The sequence below is a fragment of the Natrix helvetica genome, assembly GCF_964273705.1.
Source record: "Natrix helvetica genome assembly, chromosome: 4".
Classification (NCBI taxonomy): domain Eukaryota; kingdom Metazoa; phylum Chordata; class Lepidosauria; order Squamata; family Natricidae; genus Natrix; species Natrix helvetica.
This window is the reverse complement of record NC_138550.1, coordinates 12,544,668-12,566,586: the sequence shown is the minus strand read 5'-3', so window position 1 is coordinate 12,566,586 and position 21,919 is coordinate 12,544,668. Positions and strand designations below refer to the sequence as shown.

General features: G+C 44.4%; 1 protein-coding gene across 2 annotated transcripts; it reads left to right on the top strand.

Annotated features, from left to right (window-relative positions):
* The first annotated feature begins 1,794 nt into the window (after positions 1–1,794).
* Positions 1,795–19,363, top strand: CWC15 (CWC15 spliceosome associated protein homolog). Of its 2 annotated transcripts, XM_081951229.1 has the most exons (8): positions 1,795–1,956; positions 2,159–2,345; positions 5,428–5,604; positions 7,479–7,591; positions 9,320–9,408; positions 10,308–10,418; positions 17,819–17,937; positions 18,921–19,363. In XM_081951229.1, the coding sequence occupies exons 3-8, from the start codon at positions 5,474–5,476 to the stop codon at positions 19,048–19,050; spliced, it is 693 nt and encodes a 230-aa protein (XP_081807355.1). In that variant the 5' UTR covers positions 1,795–1,956; positions 2,159–2,345; positions 5,428–5,473; the 3' UTR covers positions 19,051–19,363. The 2 variants fall into 2 exon arrangements, with proteins under 2 accessions (XP_081807355.1, XP_081807356.1); XM_081951230.1 differs by lacking the exon at positions 1,795–1,956 and having other exon boundaries at positions 2,113–2,345.
* The last annotated feature ends 2,556 nt before the right edge of the window (positions 19,364–21,919 follow it).

Sequence of the window (21,919 nt, the reverse complement as noted above, 5' to 3'; positions counted from 1 at the left end):
CACACACACAGATATGGATATGGCTTTATGAATGATATACGGGTAGTCCTCGACTTACAACCATTCATTTAGTGACCGTTCCAAGTTACAACAGCACTGAAAAAAAAGGGATTGATGAACGTTTTTCTTCCTTGTGAATGTTGCAGCATCACGATCAAAATTCAGCTGCTTGGCAAGTGGTTCATATTTATGACGGTTGCAGTGTCCCCGGGTCACGCAATGCCCCTTTGCGGCCTTCTGACAAGCAAAGTCAGAAAGGGGGAAGCCAGATTCACTTAACAACCGTGTTGCTAAGGTAACAAATGCAATGATTCAGCTTAACAACTGGGACAAGAAAAATCGTAAAATGGGGCAAGCTCACTTAACCAGTGTTTCGCTTAGCAACATAAAGCTTGGGCTCAATTGTGGTTGTAACTCAAGGACTACTTGTAATTGTCTTTAAGTATAGGTAGTCCTTTCTTAGCTACTACAATTGGGGCTGGCAACTCATTCGTTAAGCAAGGTGGTCTTTAAACTAGGACTTGGCTTCCAAACCCTTCCATCATCTCTCCTCTGAACTTGATCCAACTCATCAATGGCATTTTTTGAACTGTGGTACCCAGAACTAGGCACATATTCCTAGTGAGAACAGACTAAGGCAGCCTGGGACAATCACTTCTGGAGATCTGGACTCTCTGCCCATTTAGTCACCCTAAAACCGGGATGGCGAACCTATGGCATGTGACGCCATTTGTCAGGGCATGCGAGGCATTGCCCTGTAAGCTGGCTAGCACGCATACATACACAGGCCAGCTGACTTTAGACTTTTTTTGAGGCCATTCAGAGGCTTTATAGGAGCCTGGGGGGGGGCAAACAAACTCCCCGCTCCCCACTGGTTCCCAAATTTCCGGTTTGCCCATAGGGCTGGTTTTTTGTGCTCCAGATGCTTCAGGGATGCTCCTGAAGCCTCCAGAGGGCCTCGGGGGGAGAGAAGGGGAGATTGTTTTCGCCCTCCCCAGGCTCCTATAAAGCCTCTGGAGCCTGGGGAGGGCGAAAAAAGCATGCAAAAAATGGCAGGGAGCGCCTGTCATGTGCGTATGCGCGCTAGGGGGGTCACTCATTGCATTATGGGTGCAGCACGCCCGCACACGACCCCTCTGCGCTCCCCCCGCTTATGGCACGCGAGCCAAAAAAGGTTCACCATCGCTGCCCTAAAATAACGTTTTTCTTTTGGTGATTTTTCTCGGAACTGATACATCGAAGTTTGGTATGTATAGGGCAGAGGTCCCCAAACTTGGCAACTTTAAGACTTTTGGACTTCAACTCCCAGAATTCTCCAGACAGCATGCTGTCTGGAGAATTCTGGGAGTTGAAGTCCAAAAGTCTTAAAGTTGCCAAGTTTGGGGACCTGTGATATAGGCTCTCCTGCTTGAGCAGGAGTTGGACTAGAAGACCTCAAAGGTCCCTTTCCAACTCTGTCATTCTTATGGTTTCTCATCCAAGGACCAACTTAAGCTTTTCAATTCATACCTCTCTATAGCGCCCTCCACATGCATAAGAACCACCTATTCATAGTTCATATTCCTATTTAATAAACTCTGTAAATAGGAACCACAGCAATATCATCTCTATGATTGCGAGTAACAGAGGCTCAAAGACCAACCAGGATCCCCAGGCCCCGCCCCGTTCCGTGACTTGCTCCTCCCCTTTTAATTTCAAACTCAATCAAGCGCCCCAGTTATTTTAAGAGGAAGTCTTTTAAGAGGCAAGAATTATTTGCATTTCTTACACTTCCGGTTTCCAATAGACATACCCCCGCACCCTAAGAGTAGGAGATTAAAGGAAAATGAACGGGAAAATGCTCCGCCAGTCGGAAGACGTAGGCATTATTGCACCTTCCTGAATTTCGATACCCTTTCGATGTGGGACGAGGCTCGGCTGTGTGCTTGTTCTCCCTTGAAGTTTAAACCAGAAGTAGTAAGTTGGGTTTGCTCGGCCTTTAACTCTTTGCTCGCACTTCCGGTCTAAAACGCGCCATGGGGTCGAGAAAGATCCGGCTAAGAGCGGCGCAGTTTTGTTCCTTCCCCTCACCCGCCCCGGAAGCCAACCGACCAATCCTGATCATATTTTTACCGGAAGCTTAGCGATTGAGCCACTCTAGCCTCTTTCTTTATTATAGAACTCTACGTAGAGTTGTTTCTCTATGGTTTTGTGTGCGGTGGATACTGGCCTGGAGGAGGAAAAATGGCGGGGCGGGCCTAGCCGTGCGGCGGTAACAGCGAGCCTGGGGTCGAGCTACATGGTTGGATCTTCGTATGTGCTTCAGAGGCCGGAAGCTGCTCCGTTTCAGCCAGCCGTTACAGCAGGTAGAATTAATTATAATATAAATGTTGTGATAGGGATTTTAAAAAAACGTGTTACAGAGCCTTCAAGCAACCCTAGGTTGCAGGCTCTATTGACACGACAGCCCTGTAAGGTAGACCAGCAGCCCTATAACCCCCCCCCCCCTCTTGCAAATGGAGGAGGGCTTGAGCGAGGGTTGAAGCTCTTTGTCAGTCTCACCATGTACGGAGAGAGTAACAGTATTGATGTGTTGGAAGAAATGTCTTTCTGGGTTCAGCTCGAAGTGGGGAAATTCCAACAAATGTTAATACCACTTTATAATGCCTTGGTAAGGCCACACTTGGAATACTGCATCTAGTTTTGGTTGCCACGATGTAGAAAAGATGTGGAGACTCTAGAAAGAGTGCAGAGAAGAGCAACAAAGATGATTAGGGGACTGGAGGCTAAAACATAGGAAGAACGGTTGCAGGAACTGGGTATGTCTAGTTTGATGAAAAGAAGGACTAGGGGAGACATGATAGCAGTGTTCCAATATCTCAGGGGTTGCCACAAAGAAGAGGGAGTCAAACGATTCTCCAAAGTACCTGAGGGTAGAACAAGAAGCAATGGGTGGAAACTAATCAAGGAGAGAAACAACCTAGAACTAAGGAGAAATTTCCTGACAGTTAGAACAATTAATCAGTGGAACAGCTTGCCTCCAGAAGTTGTGAATGCCCCAACACTGGAAGTTTTTAAGAAGATATTGGCTACATACATACATGATTAATACTATCTCTATAATCTATAATCAGTAACTGTGAGAGGGATCTTGGAGTCCTAGTGGACAACCATTTAAATAGGAGCCAGCAGTGTGCTACAGCTGCCAAAAAAGCCAACACAGTTCTAGGCTGCAAAACAGAGGAATAGAATCAAGATCACGTGAAGTGTTAATACCACTTTATAATGCCTTGGTAAGGCCACACTTGGAATACTGCATCTACTTTTGGTCGCCACAATGTAAAAAAGATGTGGGGACTCTAGAAAGAGTGCAAAGGAGAGCAAAAAAGAGGATTGGGGATTGGAGGCTAAAACACAGGAAGAACGGTTGCTGGAACTGGGTATGTCTAGTTTGATGAAAAGAAGGACTAGGGGAGACATGACAGCAGTGCTCAAATATCTCAGGGGTTGCTACAAAGAAGACGGAGTCAAACTATTCTCCAAGGCACCTGAGGGTAGAACAAGAAGCAATGGGTGGAAACTAATCAAGGAGAGAAGCAACCTAGAACTGAGGAGAAATTTCCTGACAGTTAGAACAATTAATCAGTGGAACAGCTTGCCTCCAGAAGTTGTGAATGCCCCAACACTGGAAGTCTTTAAGAAGATATTGGATACATACATACATACATACATACATACATACATGATTAATACTATCACTATAATCTTTTAGCAGTAACTGTGAGAGAGATCTTGAAGTCCTATTGGACAATCACTTTAATAGGCGCCAGCCGTGTGCAGCAGCTGCCAAAAAAGCCAACACAGTTCTAGGTTGCATTAACAGAGGGATAGAATCAAGATCACGTGAAGGGTTAATACCACTTTGGTAGTGTCTTGGTAATGCCATTGTAATTTATATAAATTATAAAGATACAAGCAACATGGTTATAGCCATAAGTGGGAAGATATAGGTATTAGGAAGGAGGAGAATAATAATAATAATAGTACTGTCTTAGTAAATAATTTGACAGTGTTGTGGGAATTAGTTGTTTAGCAGAGTGCTCTACAGAACAGAATAAAAGCCTCTGACAGCAAATACTTGTTCATATTGTGTTTTAAGTATGCGCTGTTTCATCAGATGCAAAAAGCAAAGGAAGGTTACTATGAGATTTATATGCAGATTTTACTTCGTAGCCGTTGAGTTCTGAAAAGTAGTTTTTTAACATAATTTTATTGCATTTCAATCTCACCAACCCTCTGTGCATCCAAGATAGTGTAGACAAGGTTTTCCTTAATTTTATTTAGTAACTATCCTGAATGGCTCATGAGAGAAAGTAATAACCTAACGGCTATCAGAGACTGTAGAGGAAGAGCAAAAACTGAATGAACCGAATACATTTGCAATTCTGATAGAAGCTTTGATGTAAGAATAAAAGTAAATGTTCTTGTTTGTCATCCTTTACAGTCATTTTTAGGACACACACACCCCTCCAAGACTTCCAAAGAATTCAAGTGTATTTCATACTAAAAATACTTTTTGGCTCTGTATCTGCCCGCATTTTTCTATTTTCATCCCTGGAAATTAGAAAGAATACTATATATTCTTTTGCTACATTTTAAAATGTAGGTATATCATTATTGGTTTTTGAGATGCAGTGGTAGAATAAAGATACACCTCTGCTTAAAACTGCCTTTCTGTGTTGGCTTCATTACCACCAAACATCTTGAACTCAGAATAGCTTGCTAAGAAATGAAGATACATTGTTCTGACCCAGGCTTCCTTAGAAAGCAAAAAGCAAAGTCTGGGTCCTGACAAAACCTCTTTTATTTACACGATTGTGAATTCCTTTCATTCACAGTCAGCAAGGCTTTAGCAAACAGTCTTTCAGAGGAATGTTTATCCACACGCACCTTATCTTTTTTGGAGCGCTGCCAGATAATTATTTTCCAAACGCAGGTCAAAACAAACTTGGCACAGAGTCTCATAGTCTCAAACAGAACTTTCCACTCTTGACACCACCGAATGAACAAATTCTTTCCTGCAAAAGCCCACTCCCCATTCGCTCCTCTTTTGTTTCCTATGGGAGGGGCCAATCACCTCCAAGGTGTGGCTTTACTCCTAAGTCGACTCTGCTTTCTTACTTGTTCTTGTCTTCTGGCAGCTCTGCGCATGCGCACACTGGGAACAGGCTGCAGCTGTTCCTCTGCCTCACTGCTGTCTAGCTCCCTCCCTGCCTCCAATGCATGGTCCTTGTCTAAGCTTTCCTCAACCCCCATGTTCCTCCCCAACTTCCTCACTGGCCGCTGGTGGGCCACAACTTACATAATATTGGGGCTGCAACTGTAACGGAGACCGTTTCCTTGAAAAAGGTGTATTGACCAAGCTTTGTTTTTGTTTTCCTATTGTAGGTTTTAACCGACATCCATGGTGTGAGTTTGATTCCATGCTTGTAAGATGACTACCGCTGCTCGACCAACCTTTGAACCTGCAAGAGGCGGAAGAGGGAAAGGAGAAGGGGACTTAAGTCAGCTCTCCAAGCAGTATTCCAGCAGGGATCTTCCGTCTCATACGAAAATCAAATATAGGTAAAAGGCCAAGTTTTTCTTGTGGTGATGGTGGGAATTGATTTTGGTAGTGGGCTTTATTTTGCCTGAAAAAGGAATGCCTGCCGTTGTCAGTGCAGTATAGTTATCATTTGTACCGGAGACAAATTCCTTATGTATCTTAACCACACTTGACCAACGAAAGTATTCTGTTTGAAGGAAGACCAGATGCATCTGGAGATTTATGAGTTTTATCATCTCCGGTGGATCACACACCATCCCACACCATTCAGTTGCCTCCTGAAAAAGCACCTTTGGGACAACTGACCTGGATGACTGAGAATCTCTACAGACTTTTAGCTATCCCATTTGGGATGAACATCCTTTGAATGGTGTGGGAGTAGGAATGGATTTCTAGAGGAAAAAATTGTCAACTTCAGGAACCAGAAGCACCACTCAGGTGAACCTGAGGGCACAGGTAAACCTCCAAGTGGCGTCAGTGACTCTGTAAAAGGACCGGCTGAATCCCACCCCTGCTGTGGCGGCACCACAGTGGGGAAGGCTATTCTGTAGCTTGGATCAGGGATGTGCAAAAATCCTTAGTACAGGAACAGTTCACTCGGATATTCTCAGGAATGTTCAACTTTTTGCTTTCCAGAATGCACCAATTGTCTGTTTTGTGGTGGTCTTTTCTGGATGCGCTCTGGATCTCAACCTGAAATCTTTTCCAGAACATCATGAAGAAAAAGCCATTTTTCCCGCCACAGAACTGTTGGGAATGTTCCTTCTAGTGGAAAACTCCAAGGAATACCCAAAGCTGCTTTTTCAGGAAGGATCTGGACTCCTTTTGTTTTTTTTCCTTTTGAAAAAATAGGTTAGTGGGGAATGGAAAGATTTATATATTCCTTGCAGACAGCTGAGGACAGAGATAAACTTCCAAGTGCTTCAACGACCCTCTAAAAAGGATGCAAATGACTAGCTGCCTGCTAGGAATATAAATCCTTCCATTCCCCACCATCCAGTCAGAGCTGAAGAAGCTTCTTGGATGAGAAGCAAAACGTCTTCCAAAGAAAAAAAACAAGAAAGTTCAGTTGCCTCCTAAAAAAGCACCTTTGGGACAACCACAACCTGGAAGATTGAGAATCTCTAGAGACTTTCAAAAACTTCTGAAAGAAGTTTTTATGTTCCAAAATAGAAAATGGTTGGTGGAAACTTTCCCAAGAGCAGATCATGTTACTTTGCACTTCCCCACTTATTTCATTTTCTTGTCTGCTGTGCTCCATCAGTTTCGTTTTCTTGATTTGCCTTCTTTTTTAAAAAGTTTTTAATTTTTTAATTTTTCAACATATGAACATTTCACCTTTCCTTAAACTGTGTGGCCTCTGGGTAGAAATATCTCTGTGCAACAGCTTTCAGCATTTACAGTATCATTCACATCAATATTAATTCTCTAATCTTAAAATCGTAGTGTATTAAACAATTGAACATTATTAACCTTTTCATTTTCTTTTTAACATATCTTCTAATAAAAATACAATCATGACATTAAGCAGAATCATCTTCCTCATCATAATACTAACAGTTATCATCTTGTTTATACCTCTACCTTAACATATTTTCTACTCTTCTTTAATTTTCTTCTTTTATTTCCAATTCCCCCTTTTTTCCTCTTAACCATTGATAAAATATTTCCCATATCATATAATATTGTTTGTTCTTTCTCTTTAATAATTAGTGTTCGTCTATTCATTTCTGCACATTCTAATATTTTCCTAATCACCATATCATCCATAGGAATCTCTTCACTTTTCCAAAGTTGTGCAAATGCAATTCTAGCTGCAGTTAATATATGGTTAATTAAATTAATCTCTTTATTATAAATTTGAGTCGCCTTCTTGATGTGCTGCTTCTTTCAGGCAAACCACTCAGGATGCCCCTGAAGAGGTGCGCAACCGTGATTTCAGGAGAGAACTGGAGGAGAAGGAGAGAGTGGCCGTCAGAGAGAAGAACCGAGACAGGCCAGCACGAGGTTTGTGCCACCATCATGGCAGAGAGGTGGTTTTGTGTGGTTGATCAGCCTCTGTGGCGATAGCTGTGGATCGAATGCAGGGCCAGGAAGCTCAAAAGGGGTTCACTCAAGTAAAGTTTGAAAATATTCCATGGGGTGTAATTACTTAATATAAGGACAGCTCAACAGCTTGTCACTATAGATTTTTAAAAGGTATATAATTACTGTATTTTTCAGAGTATAAGAGGCACCTTCTATCCCCCCCCCCCCCCGGTGAAAATCGTGGTGTGTCTTATACACTGAATACAGCATTTTTGGCCTCCCGAAACCCCGCCCCCTTCGTAAAAATGGACATGCAGATGGTTTGGGAAGCCTGCAAATTGCTCCTGGGGGCTGGAGAAGGCAAAAACAAGTATAAAATGGCCCTTTTTTTGCTCGTTTTTGCCCCCCAGTCCACAGGAGCACTCTACAAACCTCTCAAAGCCTATGCATGCTCTGTTTGTTTGCAAAAAACAGGCCCATTTTCATGAAAAAATAGGCCGTTTTTGCTTGTTTTTGCTGCACCCAGCCCCCAGGAGCGCTTTGCAAGACTCAAACTCTCTGCATGCCCCATTTTTCCACAAAAAATGAGGCGTGCAGAGGGTTTGGGAGGCCTGCAGAGTGCAAAAACTTTTTTTTTTTTAAATTTACCTCTTCAAAAATCTTGGTGCGTCTTATAATCTGGCGCGTTTTATACTCCGAAAAATATGGTAACTTCTTTCCTTTACCCTAAAGACTGTTTACAGGCTTTTAAGCAAAAATCACTGAGACCTGGAAGAGTCTTGGCACTTTCATCTGCCTCTCCTTTTTCCCAGTGAGAAAGCAGTAATACAACGCTTATTAGAATTTGGATATACTGAAATGTCGGTGTGACTGTCAGTGTGTGAAGAGTATGACTACTCTTTTGAGACAACCCAGGAGCAAAATACAGGACATAGAGGTTTTGTCTTTCAAACAGTGGTTTATCTACAAGATGTATGTATATGCGTGTGTGTGTGTGTGTGGGCGTGCGTGCGTGCGCTCGCACATGTACACACACATACATACGTACACATATATAGGTGCATACATGTATTAGGCAAAGCCAGGGAATCAATCAATCTTCAACTGTGACATGGAGGAACGAACACACACACACACACACACACACACACACACACACACAGACCCCCGCAGGGCCTCTCTTGTATAGACAGCTTCTTAAAGTGATATGATAGCTTTATTGATTAGCCTGTAGGCCATATCAAAGCACAAGGTTCAAACACATATCGTGGCTCTTTCTTCCTTCAGCTCTCTGTTGCCGGTCGGCTCCACAATTGTTAGGGCTTTCGGTTAGGACAGGTAGAGGAAAAAAGATGCCAAGCTGGGAGGAGACTCTGGTGGGAGAACTGGACTTCTGGTCGGCTCCAGAATTGAACTGTGGGCTTCCTGTTAGGACCTTTGTGGCTCCTGAAGTGTTTAAAGTTGCCAATCCCTGGCCTATAGACTAATCAGTAAAGCTTCTTAAACCCTGCTGACTCATTCTCATTGCATCATCTCGGCTTACAGCCTTAGCAGCTAGTCAGCTATTAAATCATCATTACCTTAACAGTGATCTAGTAACATTTTTTTTTTACCTGTCAGATTCATTTTCTGGGGTATTCACTTTTTGTTTCATTGCTGTTTGGTTATAAGTTCTTTTCTTTTTTTGTGGCTATGTTTCTTTCTCAGAACACACAACTTCCTCTTCGGTCTCAAAGAAACCTCGACTCGATCAAATCCCTGCCGCTAACCTTGATGCTGATGACCCTTTGACTGACGTATGTTATTTCAGACAGTATTGGGCACTCAGTGGGTCTTTTTTTCCCATCTTGATCCACTCACAGCTCCTCTGCTGTGACAGGGGTTAGTGCAGTCCAGGTCAGATAAGGTTCTGTCCTGATCCATTTTTGACTCAAGATTGAGTCAGCTGCAGAGGTGGGTGGCTACACAACTTCGCCCCAGTTCTGGAGAATCCATAGCTAACGTTATGGCCGGTTCGGAGAATCTCCAAATCCCACCCCTGGCTGACCACCTTGGTGAGCTCTGAACTATCGACGCGATGGCTCAGTGGCTAAGACACTGAAGCTTGTTGATCAAGAAAGTCGGCAGTTTGACGGTTTGAATCCCTAGCGCCGCATAACGGAGTCAGCTCCCATTACTTGTCCCAGCTTCTGCCAACCTAGCAGTTCAAAAGCACATAAAAAATGCAAATAGAAAAATAGGAACCACCTTTGATGGGAAGGTAACAGTGTTCCATACGCTTTCGGCATTTAGTCATGCCAGCCACATGACCACGGAGAAAGTCTTCGGCTTTGAAACGGAGATGAGCACCGCCTCCTAGAGTCGGAAACGACTAGCACATAATGTGCGAGGGGAACCTTTACCTTATGATGTGACTTAGGGAACTGGGGTTAAAAATTTTATACCAACAGGAGGGTACTAGTGTGCATTTCAGAAATAAATTGGAAAAGAGGTGTCAGAACATGAGGGAAGCCCCTGTCTGTTTTTAAAGCAGCCGCGTCTTGGGAAGCAGCAGGGTTAATAGGATCAGTGGTAGGGAAGGGCTGTGTTTGGGTCTCTGTGCAATCTTAAGTTCCTTTCTGGAATGGAATTGGAAGCATTGCACACTCCTCTTGGCTATAAAATGAACGGTCTGCTGGTTTTGCTCCATTTGTAGGAGGAGGAGGAGGATGAAGATTATGAGGAAGAGAGTGACGACGATACAGCTGCTCTGCTAGCTGAGCTAGAGAAGATAAAAAAGGAACGAGCCGAAGAGCAAGCCCGGAAGGTAAACGCATGATTTAGGTTTGCTGATGAAATGACAAAATGAAGATAGGTAGCTGATTGATAACCTTCTAGGACAGGGGTGTCAAACTCAATTTCATTGAAGGCCGCATCAGGGTTGTGTTTGACCATGGGGGGGGGAAGGGGGCGTGGCCAGCTTGACCTCACTCGTGTCGGGGAAGCCGGTGATAGCCTGAGCGCTCTGCCAGCGAAAACGGGTTCCCGAGCTCCGTTTCGGCTGCTTGGCATCCTGCAACCCTCTGCCAGCGAAAACGGAGCTTGGGAGTGCCGCCTGCAGCCCTTGTGAGCTCCGTTTTCGGCTGTGACGGCCTCCTGCAACCCTCTGCCAGAGAAAATGAAGCTTGAGAGAGAACTGCACACAGCCCCCCCCCCGCCCCCCAAGCTCCATTTTTGCTGGCAGATGCACTGCAGACCGGTCCTTCACTGATTCCAAGCTGGCCCCGCGAGCCAGATCTAAGCACCCCGTGGGCCGGATATGGCCCCTTGAGTTTGACACCCCTGTTTTAGGGCTACCATTGGTCTAAACGTATCTACAGGTCATCTTCAAATTACGACCTACAATGGAGCCCAAAATCTACGTTGCTAAATGTGAAATCTGTTAAGTGAGTTTTGCCCCATTTTACGATTCTTCTCACCGCGTTTGCCAAGTGAATCACAGCAGTTGCCAAATTAGTAATATGGTTGTTAAGTGAATTTGGCTTCCCCCTTAACTTGGCTTGTCTGAAGGTCACAAAAGGCAATCCAGTAGCCCTGGGTCATGGCAATGTGGACCACTTATCCAACATCCAAATGTAAATCACGTGACCTTGGGGGTATTGCAGTGGTCATAAGCGTGAAAAATGGTTACAAGTCCCCCTTTTCAATGCTGTAGTAACTTCCAACAGTCCTTTCATAAGTCGAGGACTATCTGTATTTATTGAAAATGATTCTTTTTTTATTTGGGGAGTAATTCTTTCATACCTCTACTGCTGAAATTGCATTTGATCGATGATGATGTTATCCAGTTGTGTCCAACTCTTGATATTTCTATGGGCCAGGTCTCTGCTCATCTTCCGCTCTTGCCCTACTTGCTTGATTTTTCTATGCTCTGGCTGGTGTCAGCTTTGATGGTGTGCATTTGATTCGCTGGGCACATTTAGGTTCTGTGAGATTGAGGGGTGCGGTGGCCTAGAGGTGGAGCTCTTGCCTGACAATCAGGAGACTGTCAGTTCGATCCTAGGTTTTGTTTGTTTGTTTTGTTTTGTTTTATTGGATTTATATGCCGCCCTTCTCCCAAAGGACTCAGGGCGGCGTACAGCATTAAAAAACACATATTACAAAACTTAAAAGAAAATTACAAACGATCCAAGAAACAAACCGAATTAATGTAGCACTAACATTTAAAAAATTAGATAAAATTAACAGGCCAGGTAGAGGTATATATTTCTCTCTCTCGGCACACTGGGAAAAAACCTCTGCATTGGCAACAGGAAGGACATCCGGCCAGTAAATATGCAGCTCTATTCAGTTGCCCAGACTCCACCCTCCAAGAGATTAAAAGAGGATGATTTAGGTCAGTGATGGCGAACCTTTTTTAGCTCCCGTGCCAAAAGCGGAGGGAGTGTAGGGAGGTCGTGAGCGGGCGTGCCACACGCATAATTCTTTGTGCAAGGCCCCAGCAACCATGCACACACAACAAGCACTCCCCCCCCCATATTTGTTGTGCTTTTTTTGCCCTCTCCAGGCTCCAGAGTCTTTATAGGAGCCTGGGGAGGGTGAAAACAGCCTCTCCCACCCCCAAGAGGCCGTCCAGAGGCATCAGCAGCTTCCCTGAAGCCTCCGGGGCATGACAAACTGGCCCTACGGGCAAACAGGAAGTTCAGGGATGGACTTTTGGTTTGCTCGTAGGGCCGGTTTCAGCCCTCCTGAGCCTTCAAGGGCCTTCCCTCCGGAGCGTTCAGAAGGCGCCAGAGGGAAGGCCCCTGAACGCTCCGGAGGGCTAAAACCGGCCCTACGAGCAAACCAGAAGTCCGTTCCGAACTTCCCGTTTGCCTGTCAGGCTGGTTTTAACCCTCTGGAGGCTTCAAGGAAACTGCTGAAGCCTCTGGAGGGCATCCAGGGAGGGCGGAGGAGGCTATTTTCGCCCTCCCCAGGCTCCTATAAAGCCTCTGGAGTCTGGGGAGGGCGGAAAAAGCATGCAAAAAATGGGGGGGGGGAGCACTGTTTGCGAAAAATGGCCTCAAAGGGCTAAAATCAGTGGCCAGCGTGCGCATGCGTGCTGGCCAGCTGATAGGACAACACCTCGCGTGCCCTGACAAATGGCTCCGCGTGCCACCTGTGGCCCGTGTGCCATAGGTTTGCCATTACGGATTTAGGTTCTATGAGATGGGAAAGGTATGGAGATAGGATACAATGAACACCAGCTATTCTCTTTTCTTATTTTCCTCTCAAAAATCCTTTTCATCCAACTGCTGTAAATCGTTCTTACGCTTATTGAAATAAAAGCAGGGACGCAGTGGTTCAGTGTTTAAGATGCTGAGATTGTCAATCAGAAGGTCTGCAGTTTGGTAGTTTGAATCCCTAGCGCCGGGTAACGGAGTGAGCTCCTGTTACTTGTCCAAGCTTCTGCCAACCTACCGTGTTTTCCCGAAAATAAGACAGGGTCTTATTTTCTTCTGCCCCACGAAATATGGCTTTGGGCTTATTATAGGGGAGGGCTTATTATTTTCTGGGGCAGGCGAGAAGCGAGGCGCACCTTTTACCTTTCCAGCTCCATTGCGTTCCTCACTATTGTGTTCAGAAAAGCCGCTGGTAAAAAAAAAACCTCCTCGCGAGTTCTATCAAATTTCTTGAAATCCCGAGGTTGTTTTTTTTTTACCAGAGGCTTCCCTGGACACAATAGCGAGGAACATGACGGACCTGGGAAGGTAAGAGGTGAGCCTTGCGGCCCAACACCGCCCACTTCACCCCAATGGTAAAGGCAGACTGCCTGGTTCCCTTCCCCACCGTCCCTTTAGTGAAGGGTGGCAGGTGGGGGGGGGAGAAGCGAGGCGCGGCTTTTACCTTTCCAGCTCCGTCGCGTTCCACCCACCGTCCTTCCCTCCTGCGCAAAAAGCCCGCCGCAAAAACAGCGGCAGGCCAGCATTGCGATCACCCTCTCCCACCTGTTCCTTCTCGCACAAAAAAACACCGCCCACCTTACCTTTCCAGTTCAGTGAAAAGGGCAAGGAACTCAATGGACCTGGAAAGGTAAGAGGTGCACCTCGCTTCTCCCCCCACACCTGCCACTCCTCGCTAAAGAGACAGCGGGAAAGGGAACCAGGCAGGCTGCCTTTACCATTGGGGTGGGGTGGGCAGTGTTTTTTTTGCGCGAGAAGGAGCAGGTGGGAGGGGGTGATCGCAATGCTGGCCTGCCGCTCTTTTTGTGGCAGGCTCTTTGCGCAGGAGGGAAGGGTGGGGGGGTGGAAGCACTTTGCTTCGCCTGCCGCTGTTTTTGTGGCGGGCCCACTTTTTGCCCCGCAAGCTGTACCGGTAGATGATACAGTGGTAATGGCGAGAACCGGTTGGTCATGCCCTCAAATAGTTGGGGCAGGCTTATTTTGGGGGGAGGGCTTATTATGGCGCATGCTCTGAAAAGCCCAATTGGGCTTATTAGCAGGGCATGTCCTATTTTCGGGGAAACCCGGTAGCAGTTCAAAAGCATGTAAAAATGCAAGTAGAAAAATAGGAAGCACCTTTGGTGGGAAGGTAACAGCGTTCCATGCGCCTTCGGTGTTTAGTCATGCCGGCCACATGATCACGGAGACGTCTTCGGACAGCGCTGGCTCTTCAGCTTTGAAACGGAGATGAACACCGCCCACTAGAGTCGGGAACGACTAGCACATGTGCAAGGGGAACCTTTACCTTATTGAAATAAAATCTAGCCAAAGTATATTTTATAGTTGTGAAACTTGCTAGGACACAGTAAGGTCTAATTCACTAATGAAAACAGTTTGCTAAAAAGGAAGAGAGAGAGCTGGCAGTTCACCAAGGAGCAGACCCTACGGAGAACAGTTGGGCCTCTGATGTGAGGAAACAGTTTTATTTGTTGGTAATTCCAGAGATACCAAAAATCAAGTCTTGTCCATTATATCAGAGCAAACCAGTCATTGCATATGAGCTGGGAAGGTGCAAAACTTTCAATTCAGAATGATTTGCATTTGGAACATTTTGCCATTCCCGGATACAAATAGTTTTTCTAGAAACAGTCGATTAGTACCACTAGAGGCTGCTAGAAACTGTTCAATGTAAAGTTCCCAGTCAGGCGCCATCCAGATGAACTGAATTGCAGTTTCCATCTTCCCCAGCCAATTTGGCCACTCTTTAAAGCAGCTACATCATTTTATCTACCAGAGGGCAGCTTTGTGATTCAGAAGAGAATTAAAGAATTGCAAATAGGATTCCCGTTTTTGAGCCATGCTGCACCGAAGCTCTCCCCCCCCCCCTTTTTTTTTTAATCAAATATAAAGCATCACAAAGCCTCCATTATGATCATTTGCTATCCTTTGGTTTCTCCTTTGAACTTATCAAACTGCTTTTTCCTGCATTAGATAGCTGGCTTACCAAGTATAGTCATCTAAGCTATTGACGCTTAGATAGTCATCTAAGCTTGGCTCAGTGGCCAAGACGCTGAAGCTTGTCGATCAGAAAGGTCGGCAGTTTGGCAGTTCGAATCCTTAGCGTCATGTAATGGAGTAAGCTCCCGTTACTTCTCCCAGCTTCTGCCAACCTAGCTGTTTGAAAGCATGTAAAAATGCAAGTAGAAAAATAGGGACCACCTTTGGCGGGAAAGTAACAGTTCTCAGTGCACCTTTGGTGTTTAGTCATGCCGGCCACATGACCATGGAGACGTCTTCAGGCAGCTCTAGCTGTTCGGCTTTGAAACGGAGATGAGCACCGCCCCCTAGAGTCGGGAACGACTAGCACATACCATATTTTTCAACTATAAGACGCACCGGTGTATAAGATGCACCAGGATTTCAAAGAGGTAAATAAGAAAAAAAAATTTTTTTTTGTCCTCTCCGGCCCCCAGGAGCACTCTGCAGGCGTCAGCAGGGCTGGGGGAAGGCAAAATCGCCCCCATTTTTCACTGAAATTGGGGCATTTTTCCTTTCCCCCTGCCCTGCTGAAGCCTTCAGATTGCTTCAGGGGGGTGGGGAAAGGCAAAAATAGCCCTGTTTTTGCGAAAAAACGGCCCACTTTTTGCTTATTTTTCACAAAAATGGGATGGGGCGGGACTTCGGAAGGCCAAAAATGGCTGTATTTGGTGTATAAGACGCACCAACATTTCCATGCTCTTTTAGGGGGGGAGGAAAGGTGCGTCTTATACTCCGAAAAATACGCTATGTGTGAGGGGAACCTTTACCGTTAAGCTATTGAGCAATAGTTTTCGTACCCTGCCTGCCCAGCACAATTTTGCAGCCTGAAATTCTTTCTGTGGCTGGTTTAACCCCGTTATGTTCCCATATCCAAGCCGTGTGATGATCTGCTGAGCTTCAGCATCTCTGGAATCTTATCCTTGTCCTGAATTCTGTTTCTGAGTATGCTCTATATCTGAAGTAACTAATATGCCTGTCTGGGAAATGACAGCGCTAAATACATGTAGCTTATGTTATGTTATTGAAATTAAAATCATGAGCATGTAGGCATTGAGTTTACCTTTTAGCCAGAAAGCAACTCAAGACAAAATTATATTGAATAACAGTAAAGGCTCAAACTTAAGGTAAATGATTAGTTGAACTGGCTTCTACTTGTAGGCGTTGTTAATAAGACAATATTTATGGAGTGGGTCACATAGGTGAAGTGTAGCATAGGAATAAGATTAAACATTTAAACGACGTTTTGAATACATTAGCTACTTAACTGAAGAATACATACAGGTCTGTTTAAGTTCTTAACCTGTTTTTTTTTTATCATGCAAAGGATTTTTACATATCTCTTTTCTCAAATCTTCTATTACTCTGAGAAAAACTTGAGTAGAAAGTCTAGATTTCCCACATCCTGAATTTAAATATTACAATTTTTTTTAATGAGTGTGATTGACTTTTTATCTTCACATTTATGCTTGCTTGATCTGCCTCCAATCTCCAGATTACACTCTATTTGTGGAAGATGCAAGTAGTATAATCTTTTACCACCTGGCCCAGACTAAATCGGTTGGTATTCGCTCTCCGATTTCATCCCCAGGATAAGCACTGGAACCGTTTTTTGTTTCCAAGCAAACCCAAGGTTAAAAGTTGAATCTGTCACTCAGGAACCGACGTCTCAAATTCCCTGCCATGATTCCCCTTGCCGTTTTTATTGTACGTGTGCTGAAAATGAGCATCATTGGGTCCAGTTTGCGACGAGCAACGTTCTTGGGTGGTTTTAAATAACCTTACCATTATGATATGCATATTTAGGATTTATCAATAGCATTACAGTTTGACAATCATGTAATTACTGTATTTTTCAGAGTATAGGACGCTCCAGAGTATAAGACACACATTAGTTTTTGGGGAGGAAAATAAGAAAAAATGAAATCCTGCCTCTGCCTACCAGCAGCCATCAGTATTCATCTGGCTAGCATCCTTAGCAAATAGCCTGGTCAGCTTCAGCACCTTAGCTTGATTCAGCACAAGCAGTTGATTGGTGGGTGGATCGGCCTCCCCCAATTCCTCTCCAGCAAAGTCCCGGCCAACAGTCTTGCAAGAGATTTAACAACTACTTTATCAGGCTTAGAGAGCTGCCAGGCCGATATCTTCCAAACGTCACGCTATAGGAGACAATACTTGACAAGAAGCCAGGAAGAGATCTTCACCCTCATGAATTGAACTAATTGTCTCCTGCAAACTCCCCTCTCCTTTTGCTCCTCTTTATTCCCAATAGGAGGGGCCATTCATTGTCCATCTGTGGCTTTGCTCCCGAGTCGGTCCTTGTTCCTTAGCTGTTCCCTTCCCCTGGCAGCTCTGTGCATGTGCACATTGGGAACAGGCTCCAGCTGTTGTTCTGCCCCACTGATGTCCGACTCCGAAGGCCGCTGATAACTGTCAGGCAGCTCTGGCCCCATTTCTGCCTCCGACGCAGAGCCCTCATCAGAGCCTTCCCCAGACTCCAAGACTGGCTCATGTTCCTCCCCAACCTCCTCACTGTCCGAATCTGCTGCCAGATCCGCTGGCCACAACAGTCTCTGGCCTCCATCCTGTATTTGGTATATGCTTATTTCAGAAATGGAAATCTGGCACTACAAACATTAAAAAAAAAGAAACTCTGAATGCACCGCAAAAGGACTTGTGGCTGACTCTTTAGCTGCTTCTACAGGGATCTGAAAAGAAAACAGTCCACTTTTTATAAAAGCATGGAATCCACCTTTCCTTCTCTCGACAGGAACAAGAACAGAAAGCTGAAGAGGAGAGGATACGGATGGAAAATATCCTAAGCGGTAACCCTTTGCTGAACCTTACAGGACCAGTACAGCCTCAAACAAATTTTAAAGTGAAGCGAAGGTATGGAGATGTTAACGGTGTATTCAGTTGAGTCTCAGCTCCCCCCCCCCCCCGGATTGTGAATAAGAGTCATAATTCCAAAACAGTTCAATTGGATTTTAATTGAATTTTTTAAAGAAAAAATAGTAAAGTGGAGAGCAAGGCATTTAAGGCTTTCAAGTCCTTGATCTGTATTACGCATATTAATACACGGTTGTCTTCCTGTAGTACAAATTCAAGCTCCTGTTATTTATTTCTCTATGCTCAAAGTATAGGCAAATAAACAAAAGAATACTTGCCAAGAAGTCAAGTACAGATCTTCACTCTAATGAATGGAACTAATTGTCTCCTGCAAACTCCCCTCCCCTTTCGTTCCTCTTTATACCCTATGGGAGAGGCCATTCACCGTCCACCTGTGGCTTTACTCCCTCGTAGGCCCTTGTTCCTTAACTGTTTCCTTCTCCTGGCAGCTCTGCGCATGTGCACATCGGGAACAGGCTCCAGCTGTTCTTCTGCCCCACTGATATCCGACAAGCAGTTGATAACTGTCGGACGGCCATGGCCCCATTTCTGCCTCCGACGCAGAGCCCTGATCAGAGCTTTCCCCAGACTCCAGGACTGGCCCATGTTCCTCCCCAACCTCCTCCCTGTCCGAATCTGCTGCCAGCTCTGCTGGCGGGTCACCACAATAGCCTGTTTTAACACATCTCAGATTTTGTAGGAGTTTCAGTTGTTTCTTTGTTTTCTGTAATATGCTGTTCCTGCTTCTCCTTCTCTCAAAAGTTTCTTAACCAAGTTGAAGTTCCTGAGGATAGTTGGTTTGTAATCTGGCCATAGTCCCACTCATTTTTCAAATGATCACTGTTTCTGTCTTCACTTCAGCCGACACACAGGCAGTTCTTGGTTCTGTACTCAAAACTTCCAGAAGGGGAAATCTGCCAGAATATTTTAGTATGGACCGAAGTCTCTGGCAGAGCTTCTGACGTGTTCCTTTCCTCTTTTAGGTGGGATGATGATGTTGTCTTCAAGAATTGCGCTAAAGGTGTAGACGAGATGAAAAAAGACAAACGATTTGTCAATGACACACTGCGGTCTGAATTTCACAAAAAGTTTATGGAAAAATACATCAAGTAGGATCTCGTTTTTGAATAGGTTGCGTTGCCGATAGGTTGTGTGGCGCAAGTCATCTGCCTTCCATCAGAAAAATGGATGGAAATCTGTCAACAGTGTGCAGGTATCCCCCATGATCATAGGTATCTTTTTAACTTAATTCCTTGTCTTGGCATATTTTTGCATGTTTTATTGCTGTAAACTTACCCCCTGCCACGTTCTCCCCGCTTTTCTTGAAGATGTCAATTTCCTTATTGCTATGCATTTATGTTCACTGGAAAATCATTTTGTAAATGTTTTGAAAACGACTTCTAATAAACCCTTCACTCACTCATAAGACTATTTTCTTTGTTAAACCTACATTAGCTTCCCTCTCCTGTTCTACAAACTTTGTACTCTCCCCTTACTCAAGATGGGGAAAGCTTGGGTATGTTTTTAGACTCAGCAGTGATCTTTCTGTCTTCTGTGACATAAAGCATCCTTTATTAGTTCTGGCTGAGGTGTCAGCTTCATGGACAAGCAGATTGACTGTTGCTCCTAAGCACCAGCAACCTCTATTTAGAATTTGGCCCTACTTCACCAAAACACCACTATAAAGAAAAGAGGGTGGAGAGGATAGGGGTTGGGGGGAAAAAGGGAAACGGCAGTGTCAGGTGGGTCATACCCTATTCTGAAAGGTAGGGACCCCGCAGCTGTAATGGTACGTAGGAAAGACATTGGGAGATAGACTGGTGGCTGCCTAGGGAACAGTCAGATAAAAGACAGCATGGATAGCAATTGGATAGTTGTTCTGATCCAGCTCTCAAATATGACAAACCCTCTGTAGTTAAACAAATGTTCCCAATGTCTGTCTGTCTCTCTCTCTCTGTCTCTGTCTCTGTCTCTCTCTTCCTCCTTCCCTCCCTCCCTCCCTCTCCCTCCCCCCCTCTCCCTCTCTCTCTCTCTCTCTCTCTCACACACACACACACACACACACACACAGAGAGCAGGCTATCAAGTCTGTCCAGCAGGGAGGTTAATAGTTGTCTGCCACACCCATTCATCTCCACCCCCTGCCTTTTATCCCCAGAGCTAGGGTGGGGCTTCGCTATCAGGGGTAGAGCTGTACCATCCCAAGGATCGGCCCACAGATTTCCACTGCTCTCCTCTCCTCTGAACGTGGTTATTTGCTTGCAAGTGCTCCCTTACCCAACTAACTCCACGTTCATCATGTCTGCAAGCAAATAAGCAGAGTACCAAGAGGACTCCAAAGTTCAATCCTGAACTTTGTATATTCTCTTCTATTTAAAAACTGACTGGTGGTATAATAACCATAGTTACTCTAAATATAAAAGGGCAAATATCAATTTACTTACTTTGTATGGTAACTTCCATTCATGTGAGACAGAACTCAGTGGGACTCTTACTCATTGTCCTTAATCATCACCAGACTTCCTGATGTTTTATTTTTCAATTGAGAATACTTAACTTTGATTTATGTCTCACCTCTCACCTCCTTTCCTGCTAGTTCCTCCATAAACCAGCACTGCTGTTAAAAGAATTGCAAACATTAAACCAGCTCTAAATAGAAACCTAGCAGGCTACAAAGCATCAGACAAATCATATACAAGTAGTCCTTGATGTACAACGGTTCATTTAGTGACCGTTCAAAATTAAAACATCACTGGGAAAAAAGCGACATGACCATTTTTCACATTTATGACGGTCATAGCATCCCCATGTCATGTGATCCAAATTCAGGCAATTGGCAACTGATGTTTCACATTTATGACAGTTGCAGTCCGCCTTTTGTGATCTTCTGACCATGCGATCCCTCTTTTGTGATCTCCTGACCAGCCAAGTCAATGGGGAAGCCAGGTCCATTTAACGACTGTGTGACTAACTTAACATCTGAAGCGACTCACTTAAACAACCTTGGCAAGAAAGGTTGTAAAACAGGGCAAAACTAACTTCACAAATGTCTCCCTTAGCAACATAACTTTTGGGCTCAATTGTGGTCGTACGTCGAGGGCAACCTATATTATTGGCTAATATGGTTAATCAAGGGTAGAAGATCACTAGGACTTCACGGAGCTGTGACCAGTTTGGGAATTTAAAAAAAAAAATCCTAGAAACTTCCCCCCAAAAGCTACACTGGCATTTTTATGATCTAACCAGGAATCAACCTTCAATCAAAGAAGTTTTTAGCTTTCATGATCCATATCCTAATGATGGTTTATTTTACTGCAATCTGTTGGGAGTTGGGATGCAGTGTAATTGTCCTGGCGTTCCACTTGCCATAGAACAAAGGTAAAAACAAAATAACATATATACTATTTTAAACAGTACTAGGGTTGTACAGTAATTTCTGACCATCATATTCTAATATGTCAGCTTATCTATCATTCTAATACCTACATTCTAATTAATACATACATAATGTCTCTTTCCATGTCCACCTAACCTGATTCTTTCCCATTCCCACTTCTGCCTCGTGTTTCTAACAATTGATAGAAACTATCCCATGGAGCATAGTATTACGTATCTCCTATATCTTTTATTTTTAGTCTGTCCATTTCCACACAGACTAGTATCTTCCTTACTGTCTCCTCCTCTGAAGGTGTGTTTTCGCTCTTCCACTCCTGCCCATACGCAATTCTTGCTGCGGTCAAGATATTAGGTATATTGTCCCTTTATCCTAACCATCTGATATAATACCTAGTAAAAATAATTCTGGCTTCAACTCTATATGTTGCTTGGTCATTTTTTCTAACCACCTCTATGCATTTGTATCCAAATTTCCTTGCCTTTATACAGGTCCATCACATGTGCTTATATGTGCCAGGTTGAAAGAAAGAAGAGTGGTTTTGCGAGCGTCCAGTCACATTTAAGAGAAGGAAGGTTAAGAAGTTTG

Excerpts from the sequence above, each read along its gene's own strand:
- CWC15 (XM_081951229.1), top strand. The coding sequence starts at position 5,474 with ATGACTACCGCTGCTCGACCAACCTTTGAACCTGCAAGAGGCGGAAGA. Across the intron at positions 7,592-9,319 it reads CCGAGACAGGCCAGCACGAG|AACACACAACTTCCTCTTCG; the intron begins GTTTGTGCCACC and ends TTTCTTTCTCAG. Across the intron at positions 10,419-17,818 it reads CCGAAGAGCAAGCCCGGAAG|GAACAAGAACAGAAAGCTGA; the intron begins GTAAACGCATGA and ends TTCTCTCGACAG.